This window comes from Gracilinanus agilis, chromosome 2 (genome assembly GCF_016433145.1).
Source record: "Gracilinanus agilis isolate LMUSP501 chromosome 2, AgileGrace, whole genome shotgun sequence".
Lineage (NCBI taxonomy): Eukaryota > Metazoa > Chordata > Mammalia > Didelphimorphia > Didelphidae > Gracilinanus > Gracilinanus agilis.
Window position 1 is genome coordinate 218866072 of NC_058131.1, and position 11482 is coordinate 218877553.

Sequence of the window (11482 nt, forward strand, 5' to 3'; positions counted from 1 at the left end):
AACCTAAGTATCCAAAAGAGTAAGATACAACAAAGAAAGCCTCTGACATTGGATAACTTCAACGGAGAAAAGAAGCAAAGTACAGAGGCAACAGCAAAGAGTGACAAACAAGCAAACACATCCAAACTTCCCCCCCACCCCCCAATGGAAATTGGTCACAAGCTCTTGAGGAACTCAAATTGGAATTCAAGAACCAAGTAAGAAAGATAGAAGAAACTTGGGAAGAAAGATGGGAAATAGAAATGCAAGTAATTAAAAAAGAAAATAATAGTTTAAAAGACAGAATCTCCCACTTAGAAAAGGAAGCATAGAAATCACATGAAGTACTACGCAAATTGGAGACCAGAATTGACCTGTTGGAAGCCATGAAAAGCAGGTTAGACCAAACCAAAAAGGAAAATCAAAAGATCATAGCTGAAAACCAGTCTCTAAAGACTGGAATTGGGCAAGGAGAAGCTAATGATCTCACAAGACAGCAAGAATTAATAAAGCAAAATCAAAAGAATAGATTTGATCCCAAGATGTCCCATCCCCAAGACTGACTCTCTATCCATAGAATCACCTAGCAGCCCTGCCAATCACCTTTTTTAAAAATCAGTTACTGTTATAACTAACTTCTTTGATACTTCTGTGGGAGTCATCCTTTCATTTTGTTCCTACTGAGAAGCTTTATTGCAGACCTTCACCATTTCACTCCTGTATAATTACACTGGCCTCAAAGTTTTTTCTGTAAGTCTAAGTTCTTTACATTCAATTTGATTCCACATACTACTTCATATGCCACTTCCATAATATAGTTTTAGAAGACAGAGGAAGAAATGGTGGTATGTGGTTTATACATTTAATAGTGGTCTCATTTGGGGTGAAAGTCTAGTGGTACCAGGCCCTTTCTACTAAAAAATATTTGCAGTGCCTTGTGATTGATCAAGTTTAACTTTTTGATTGGCTTCTTAATCATTGTCAACCAGTTGGAAGTTATCAATCCAATCCCCAGTAACTCCCAAACAAAAATTAAGGCTAAAAAATATTTCTCATCAGTAATAAATACTGAGTCTATACTTTGTGTTTGTTATGTGGTAATCAGCAAAAGAAAAAAATTTTCTGCTTCTATAAAACTTTTATTCAAAGATCGCTACACTTAAATGGACACAGAGAAAGTAAAGTGGTAATTAAGACAAAATTTTTTTCAGATAGGTTACATTTAACATGTCATTAAGGAAGGAAGCAATTCAAATTATAGATGGTTTTAGCTTTGAAGTCTTTTTTTTTTTCTATTGCTGAAGGTTTGGAGGGAAGAAAAGAGATTGGGATGCACGAAAGGAGTTTAGAAAAGGAGTAAAGGGAAAGCAACTTGTAATTTTACATAAATGACTAATAATTGAGATTTTCACATCTGATGCACAAGTTTTTGTCATGAGATACCTAAGCAATTGGCCATTATAAATTTTTGCCTTCCTTATGAAGGAAATCTTTGGAAATTAGTGATGTTTTGTGAATTTTTCTTTACTCAGAATCCAAAAAAATAAACCCCAACCAATTTTCTTAATTTGATTTAACTGATTTATTTTATTAATAAAAAATTATACAAAGAGACAAATTTATAATAAAGTATGGTCTCTATTAATATATCTGGATTCTCTAGTTCAATAAATTTGATTTTTAACAAGTATAGTATTTTTTTATGATTTTTATTTATGGTATTATGACATTTAATCAGTGTTTGATAAAAGTTGCAAGAATTACAAAACTGAGGTATGGATTTAATCTTATCTAGTTACTTGAATTTGATAATAATTAAACTACCTTTTGCTCCATTTATCTGTTCTTTGTTTTGATGATCTGTGTTCAATGTAAAAGCTCAAATTGTCGTATTTTGGTAATTCATCATTATAAATGCTTTGTTTGTTTTTCAGGAGTCCAGTTGCTTGCTCTTTTAGTTCCAACTTTGATTTCATATTTGCTAGATGAAAATGCTTTTGATTCAGCACTTACAGCATCCAAAGATCTTCATGAGTTTGCACTCCAGAATCTAATGCACATTGGGCCTCTCTATCCACATGCTTTCAAGACTGTAATGGGGGCTGCTCCAGAGTTGAAAACACGACTGGAAACTGCAGTTCGAGCAAGTCAAGCTAGCAAAGCAAAAGCAGCTGCCAGACAACCAGCACCTGCCATACATTCTGCCCCAACAATTAAACTCAAAACAAGCTTTTTTTGAATTTACTATTCCATTCCTTTTTATTTACATTGGTACAAACACCAAATTAGTCATTGGTTCTACATCTTTCCATCTTTGTTTATTTGTACATTGACATTAGTGTTTTGAAATGAGTTAAATGAAATAATTCTATAGGTTCATGTTTATTTTTATCATGTATGTGAATTTATTTCCTTTTTGTAAGATAATGTTTCTTTTCCTTTTAGTTTACTGCATAGGGTTTAGTTTTATGAATTTAAATTCTATCCTTTAAAAAGCAACTCAGATATATCATGTATCAGCTAAATGATATGATGACAAAAAGTTAAAAAAGCATTTGTCATAAAAGAATTTACTTGCAGAAATGAGAAGAAATCAAAATGATGAACAAAAACTTGAAGCCTAATTTATTTTCTGGTATGTATAATAAAATGAAATAGATATAATATTTTCTGAGAATATACTACACAATGAAATGTCCTTACCTTTCCAGCAGGTATTTCTTTACTTTTAGATTTAAATAACTAAATTATTCTCTGTCCATATGCTGGTTGTTAAAAATAATTTAAGGAATAAAACTCATTTAAAGGTGCATGAAAATGCATTCCATATGGTGTGATCTACTTTTTTATGGTCAAAAAATTTGACCTCAGAAAATTGTTCCAGATACAAGTCTTAGTTTTACTTGTGATATTCTTATTGTCACTGTCTCTTGTTTAGTGGGATCATTACTTTTATGATAAAAATCTCAAGGTTAATCTTTATTTATGCCATGTTAACTAACAAATAGAATCTCCAAACTGTCCTTCACTGTAAAATTATATGAAAAAAATCCTGAGTTTAATTACTTTCTATAAGAAAAAAAAGTTAGAAATGATCTTGTAAACAAAATGAACCCTTCCCCAGCTATCTAACATCTTATGCCTGCTGCCTCTGTTTTCTATTTATCTGCTTATAGTTCCCCTCTCATTCATCTTTAATTCCATTCATGTATTCATTCACCCAAATTTTTCATAAAACAATCCATCCATTTTCCCCATCTACTCATTTTCTTCCAATCACTTCCTACTTTTGCCTACCTTCATTCTCACCCAAAGGTATTCTTCTCTTTGAAGACTTGCTTTTCCTCTAGTAGTCACTGGGTGGTTTCTCTCTCTCTGTGTCTCTCTGTCTCTGTCTCTCTCTCTGTGTGTTTAATGTGTGTGTTTGTTTGGATTGTTCTCTTCTATTCCCACTCACTTCAGAGTTGTTGCTTCATTGTTTCATTCTAAGGTGTGGTGGGCTAAGTTGTGAAAGTGGTACTATTACCTATAGCATCTCTTAATTTGTCCCATGCCCTTTTGAACAAATATCATAAAAATTTTAGCCTCTTTGGCTGTGTGCTGTAGAGTTATATCAACCCTGGCTTATTTTTCAAAGAGAGATGCAATTAACTAAAAATCAGATATAGTCCTATGTAGTAAGTGATATTATTTTAGTCATATAATATATAGGTGAAAGAAGGAAAAGATAGTTTCATTGTTTATTTCTTATTGTCTGCTTTCTGTTACTGTATCTTATCCAATTGTTTTTAATATTTTAAACAAGGTTTGTACTACTTATTGAATTCTTGGCTGTCAATATTGTAAACTTAATTTGTATTTCCTTAATTTCATCATTTCACTCTGCTTAATAATGAATCATCATTCACAAGAGACAGTATTGAGCCTTTTACAGACCTACTGATATTTATATCCACCTTTTTTTCTCATTATCTCTGTACATATAATTAAATTTACATGTAGTAAATTATCCCTTTAATATGGCAGCATAAAATATGTTAAACATTACAATTGTAGAATCAATAATTAAAGTATTGTGATTTCATTACGTATTTAATGACATGCTTTTTGTGTTCACATTTACTTTTAATGTAGTTCATCCTCTTCTAGAATATTTAACTTGTGGACCAACCAAATCACGACTAGAGCATACCTATAAATAAAGTTCTAGCTTTTATATTTTTCCATCAGTGGCTTTCTAAGCTATTTCCATTACCATATTTAGAAGACCAATTTAATTATAACAGATCCATATTACAGTTGTTTGTATTAACTGAAATTGTTCTTTATGAACTTAATAAAGTTTCATCTGCATGAATGAGAATGTTACTGTTTGGTTAAAAGTTAGTAATGTAACTTAATTCCATACTGTCATACCTTGAAGTATATACTCCTAAGTTTGAATTTTAGAGAAATCAGGATGTGCTGTTTCTCTCCTTTCATTTCTTTCTTCTCCTTCAAGGAGGGATTCTATATGTGTTTTATGTTCATTTTACTTTTTTTCCCCAGCTTAATCCCTCATATAGCAATATATTTCTCACACATCCTCCTTAATCTCCTTTCTTCTCACTCTTCCAGGAAAAATACTTGACCAGAAAAATCTAACTCTGTCTCCTTTACTTTATGATCCCCAAAATACCCCTAACATTTGTGTTTAATAGATTAATAATGCTAGAAGATACCTGTCAAAAAAACCCTTAAGTTTAAGGTTAAATTAGACTTACTAAAGATCCAGTTCATGATTTCTGATGGTCTTTGAAGTGTTGTCTGTATTCAGAAGACCAGCATAGCTAAATTCATGGTTCATCATCAGGTTGGCCGTGGGGGATGAGTATTTTGGCATCAGCCACTCTTAAAAAACTAAGTTAGAGGAGTTGCAATCTGTACTTGTAGAAAGAGTATCCTCACTGATAAAATCAGAGATTGTTGAAGCATTGAAAGATCCCTTCAAAATCATAAATGTTTTGCTATACAGATTAGTTATAGGTTAGTGAAAAAATACCTGACTTCTACATATCTGTGATTTTAATATTTCTAATTTAAAAACAAGCAGTTATTAAGTAGTTACTTTATACAAGGTATTGTGATTGGCTTTGGGATATAAATAAAAAATGAAAAAAGTCCTTAATTTCAAGAGGCTTCCATTCTACCATGGTAATGCAACATTTAAACAAAGTAATACAATGTAAATTGAGGAAGGAGAGAACACTAACAACAAGGAAATCAAGAGTGGTTTCCTGTAGGATGTCTGTCAGTCAACAACATTTTATTAAGCACTTACTGTGTCAGGTATATGTGGCACATAAACTGAACTTTTAAGGATTTTAAGACAGAAGTGAGGAGGAAACACATTTCCTGGCATGCATGTTATTAGCTTTTGCAAAGACATATATGCAATATGTAATTTCAAGTTAGCAGAATATGAAGCAGATGAGTATGGCAAGAACATAAGATATAAATGTGAAGTGTCTCAATAAACAGGCTGGAGCAAAACTGGATAGAGCTGTAAATGGAGATTTTATTCAACCACAGGAGTAATTGGGAACCAGCAAAGAATTTTGAACAGGTAAATGACATGGTCAGACTGGTCCCTGATATTAATAGGGAATCTGTTTAGGAAACTTGCATTGATACAAGCAAAAGGGGAGACAGGGAATAACACAAGGGATGCTGTTTAGATGGAGAGTTGAGACTTGGCATTTGGTTGGATATGGAGGAGAGAATGAAATGTCAAAAATGACTAAAATGCAAAACCTGGAGCCACCATATTGGATTTAACGTAAAGCCCTGGAAAAAGTGGAAATGGCGCTAAAGAAACCAAAATGATGAAAGCAACTGGACTAGATGAAGTATATGCAAAGGAGAAGGTGAGCTGAAGAGACAACACAACTTTGCAGAGATTGAGTCTCAAAGTCTATAGAAAATGAAAAGGTACCAAAATTTGAAAAAATATTCATTACTGCCAAAAATAAAAAAGCCACCAAGAGAAAGTAATCTTTTGACCTATATACCCATTTTCCCACCTCTAAAAAATTTGTAACAAGCAAAGACCACAACTCTAACCCTCCAAGAGAAAAGAAGCAATCCTCTATGAATCCTATAGTTAATAAGCTGTAATAAATAATGGATGAGGTATATAAGATTAAATTCAATAAGCATTTATTAAGATTATACAAAATGTTCATGGTATGTATATATTGAGGCTATTAGAAGGAAACATACTTTTGCAAGTAATATTCAGTAGTAGTTAATGAAATCTTTGCAGTTTTATAACATTGCTAAAATGCAAGGTCCTACTGCTCTTATTTGATGAAGACAACATGTACATGTCTAAGTATATATAAAACAAAAAAGTTAATTTTTTAAGAAAAGCAATAGCAGCTAAGAAGATAAGGAAAGGGCTTGTCTGTGAGGCAAGACCTGAGCTTTGAAAGAAACTAGGGATTCTAAAATGCCAAAGTGAGGATGAAATATATTCCAGACATAGGGGCAGGATATGAAATGCTGTGGGTGAGAAATGGCAAGAAAGTCAATTTGGCTAGAACATAGAGTATGTGAAAGGAAGACACATGTCAAAAGTAAAGGTAGGGTGAAATTAGATTGTAAAACCGAGTTGTAAAAGTAATATTTGATCCTAGAGTTAAGACAAAGCCACTATTGTTTATTGAATAGGGAAATGAGATGGTCAGATGTGCTTTAAGATTTTGTCCTCTGTGTAAATTATTGGAGAGGGAATAATTTGGATGCAAGGAGACCCTTCTGAAGGCTATTGCAATATTCCAAGTAAAAGATGGTGACAGCCTGAAAGAGACTAATTGCTGTAAGCTGAGAGAAGAGGATAAATGTAAGTGATGTATAAATACAATCAACAAGATTTGGCAATTGATTGGATATGCAGAGTAAAAGAATAAACAAGGAAGCTACTGAGGTATGTCTAGGTGATAAATTGATAAGAGAGAAAAATTAGAAATAAGTATGATTACAGGGAGAAAAATAACATTTTGTTGTAGATGTGTTGAGCTATATAATTTCCTAGCAGACATCAGTTCAAAATGTCCAGTTGACCACTGATGATGTGGGACTAAAGCTTGGGAGAAAGACTAGGGGGGATATATATATATAGATATATATAGATCAGGAAGTTAGTGATGTAGAGAAAGACCATTGAATTGGTGGATTTCATAAAAGACATCTAGGGCAAAACCTTGGGGTACACCAACAATTAGGGAGTAGGGAATAGATGAAGATCCAGCAAGGGAGACTTAGAAGAAGTAGCTAGCCATGTAGGAGGAGAACTGAAAGAACAGTGCCACAAAAGCCCAGAAAAAGGAGAGTATCCAAGAGGAAAGAGCAAATAGTGGTAAATGCTTCAGAGAAAAAAGGAGAAGCTTGAGAACAGGTCATTAGATCAGTCAAATAAAGAAATCATAGCAACTCTAGAAAGTTTTAGTTGAAGCCAGATTGCAAGGGGTTGAGAAGTGGGTGAGAGGAGAGGGTGAAATGAAAGTAGAGGACCCAAAATAAAGCTAGGAGATAACAGGTATAGGATGGCATCTAGGAAGAAGCATCTTCTCCCTGAAGGGGGGTGCATGATGATAGCATGAGAGAATTGTAGTTTCAAATGAGGGTTTTTGTTTTTTTAAGGATGGGAAATCCAGACATGTTAATAGGTAGCAGGGATAGGATATCTTGACTAGAAAGACAAAGGGAAATGCTTGTGGGAAGTGAGATGATATGGTTTACAATGAAGCAATTAAAATGTTTTTAAACCTTTACATTCCATCTCAGAATCAATCAAATGTATTGGTTCCAAAGCAGAAGAGAGATAAGGGCTAGGCCATCAGGGGCAAGTAACTTGCCTAGGGTCATACAGCTAGGAAGTGCCTGAGGTCATATGTGAATCTAGGACCTCCCACCTCTAGGTCTGGCTCTCAATCCATTAAACTGCCCCTGTGATTTATTCCTAAATATGTAAAATGAATAAATATATATATCAATATACACTACCACCATTTGTATGAATCTTGGTTAACAAACACTTAGATCTCTTTGCCAAGCAGAGAAATATAGGATGTAAAAAGCATACTGGTTTAGAACATAAATTTGTAACATGGGGTGGTAGAATATTGTGCATAGTATTACATCAAAAGAGTAAGAATTGCTGAAGAGAAAATCAAGTTTATGGAAAAGTGTTTGAGAGACTCATGCCAAATCATCACAAGAGCATTTAAGGACAAACCTGGAGGGGGCACAACTAGCAAAAGAATGGAAAATAACTATCAGGATTTCTATAATAAACACTTTTCTAGATTAATGACAGTTGAGTCACAACATTTGCATTCTATCACAGTCCAGGATGCACTACAGACATAAAAATGAGAAGTGCCACTCAACTTAGAGCAGCTAAGTAGCGCAGGGGATAAAATGCTGAGTGTGGAGTCAGGAAGACATCTTTTGGAATTCAAATCTAGCCTTAGACACTTCCTTGCTCTGTGATCCTGAGCAAATCACTTAATTTCTGCTTGCCTCAGTCTCCTTATCTCTAAAAATAGGGACAATAAAAGTACCTACCTCCCAGAATGGTTATGAGAATCAAATGAGATAATTGTCAAGTGCTTAGCATAATGCCTGGCAACGTAGTAGCTGTAATAGACATAGAGACACAGGTCTATACTGTAGATGAAACAATTTTGAGGATGTTGAGGGATAAATTCTCAAGATTTTTGGAATAGGGAAAGACACTACACACTTGAAAAAAAACTGGCACTTTATAGCATCCTTGCTAGACAAATCCTAGTCTTAGCTTTTGCTGGGCTAGGTCCCAAAAGGTCACTCCTTGCTCCTCAGGATGTCAGTGTTGAGCTGGCTCCAAAACCTAGATGTTGATATACCAGGATGTCTAGTTTCCAGTTCCTTCACCCCAAATGGAGAAAAATAAGTGTAGAGGCTAGAAACAAGTTCCATTTTAGCTGACTACATGTTGGTCTCACTGAAGAGGGTTCAAGCCTGCTTTCTTAATAATAATAATTGCTAGCATTTATATCTACATTAGCATTTTACATTGACATAGGTGCTATCATTATCCCTGTTTTTGCAGTTGAGGAAATTGAGGCAAACATTAAATGACATGCAAAGTCACAACTAAGTATCTGAAGCTGGATTTGACCTCTGGATTTTCTGAGTACTCTAGCCACTGTATCACTTTATAGGATCTCTCACAGACCACCATCAATGGAGTCCAACTAGAAGCAGTAGAGGTGAACACGTCAGAAGAGAGTAGGCTGAGGCAGATTCAAGTCATTTTTGGGGTCATTGAGTGTTTGCTAAAGAGACAATTGAAAAAGACTTCTCTTAACCATGTATTTAGCAGACTGGAACCAGTTACAGAGTATCTCTATATTCTCCACAGTCTCTCCAAACCACTTCCACTTCATATTGTCCTGGAATCATAATGATCCCAGGAGAAGCAGGCTATCCAATCTCTTTTCCATAGGGAGATTGTATCATCTAAACACCTAAGGCACCCTATTACAGGCCAGTCTTCATTACATATAGAAGAAATTTAATTCAGCTGAATATTCCCTATTTACTATGCTTCCATTTAGAATTCTCTAGCCCTTCCTGCTAGGTCTCCTAAATAATAATTAAGTAAACTTCCTCACAACAGTGTGGAGGGCTATGCTATGGATTGTCTTAGGAAGAAGTTGTCAAAAGATGTGCTCATCAAAACAGGATTTGGAACAACAGTGAGAAACAGAGAGCTGTGCTATCTGCCCAGGTGGTTAGAAGACAGTTTATGATGCAGATTTCCTAGGTTTATAACAAGTTTTTAGCTGAAAAGAACCCTAGAGGTCATCTATTCTCCCCTCTTTCCAGTATTACATTCTTGGTACAGTTGGGAAAGTTCTGAATATGCAGATTCAGACATAGGATCTAAGTTCTGTATTGATTACATATGTTTTTGACAAGTTAATCTCCTAGGCCTTTTGTTTCCTCAACTATGAAATTCAGGGGCTGAAACTACAGGACATGGTAGCTTCCTTCCACCATATTCAAATCTAAGATCATATTTATTAGCTTGGCACTTCTCAGATTTTTTTTTTGGAATCAGTACCACCTTACACTCTTAAGACCACTCCCCTAAAGAACTTTGGTTTAAGTGGGTTATTTCTACTGATATTTACCATAGTAGTTATTAAGTTGCATTATCAAATTAAAATGCATTATTTTGAAAATCACTCTGTTTTCATTACTCCCTGAACGGATCTCATAGACCCATGGGTTCTCAGAGCATACCAGAAGAACCACTTAACTGGTGAAAGGACTCTCAGCAAGTGTGTATGGAGGGGCGGGGCAAGGGGGAGAGAAACGCAATTAAAGAAAAACATGCCAAGTTTTGGAGAAATGTTGTTCTTCAGGTGAGTGATGGTTTCAAGGTGTCAACTTGGAAGAACAAAGAAACCCAGTTAACAAAGGCAACATAAAACAAGATAACAACAAGATTAGAGCAGCAACAGGAAAACAAACAAAACACCACACCTCACAATCATGCTTGTTTTTTAAATGAAATTCATGGAGCTGGGTACAAAGGGAGGGGTCCTAAGACAAAGTCTTTAGAGTAACTTTTGCCTATTATGGGGACCAGCCTTCGAACAGGCTACATATAAACCACATAAACAAAAGCTTTTGGGGGAAGGGGAGCGATCTTTAATAATTTTGTCCATAGATGGAGGTGATTATATTCTCTCTCCAGATCTGTGGGTGCATATGCGCTACAATGCAAGAGATAGCGCTGTCACGGAGAACTTCCTGGAGGTAAGGGCGCGTGTGCGTGTGCTAGTTAGTGCAACAGAGGCAGCAAAGCTTGAGAACTTCCGTGGGTGTGGGTATGTGCAAGAGAGAGCGCTGCCCAAGAACTTCCTTCCGTGTGTGTGTGTGTGTGTGTGTGTGTGTGTGTGTGTGTGTGTGCCCAGATAAGAATGGCCTTACGCCTCACCTTGCACCAGGCTCTGCTAGGCATAGGAGTAGGAAGGAGCGCTAAGAGGTTTCCATTTCACCTAGGCTACGGCTGTCAGCGCTAGTTTCCAAAGAATTCTTCTTTTCCACCCCCTTCTCAACTCCCGCTGATTAACGCCACCACCCCGAGACTACATTTCCCAGCAAGCCCTTGGGGCGCTCGCGCTCTGTAATTGACCCATTTCCCGGCCCGTCAGCAGCTCGGGGGGCCGGCCCAAGCGCCCAGGCGGCCGCTCCCTGCTGACTCGGAGTGTGGGCGGGGAGAGGAGGGCGGAGGGAAGAGGAGGAGGCACCGTCTCTGCCGTTTGCCTCGGCGGCTGCGAGAGCCGGCAGTGGTCCGCATCAAGGCTGCCGCCACGGCCGCCATGGACGAGCAGGCGGGGCCCGGCGTCTTCTTCAGCAACAGCCACCCGGCAGCAGCCGCGGGCGTCAAGGGGCTAGGGCCCCT

At 36.3% G+C, this 11482-nt stretch overlaps 2 protein-coding genes across 2 annotated transcripts in view; both read left to right on the top strand.

Moving 5' to 3' along the window:
• Positions 1-2791, top strand: part of HEATR5B (HEAT repeat containing 5B) — a 141201-nt gene extending 138410 nt beyond the window's left edge. The window contains exon 34 of the mRNA XM_044659584.1: positions 1914-2791. Within this exon, the coding sequence (XP_044515519.1) occupies positions 1914-2218 (305 nt within the window). The 3' untranslated portion in view covers positions 2219-2791. The remainder of the gene's footprint in view (positions 1-1913) is intronic.
• Positions 2792-11361: 8570 nt separating this feature from the next.
• STRN (striatin) overlaps positions 11362-11482 on the top strand; it is a 158324-nt gene continuing 158203 nt past the window's right edge. Inside the window, exon 1 of the mRNA XM_044659585.1 lies at positions 11362-11476. Coding sequence (XP_044515520.1) covers positions 11400-11476 — 77 coding nt within the window. The 5' untranslated portion in view covers positions 11362-11399. The remainder of the gene's footprint in view (positions 11477-11482) is intronic.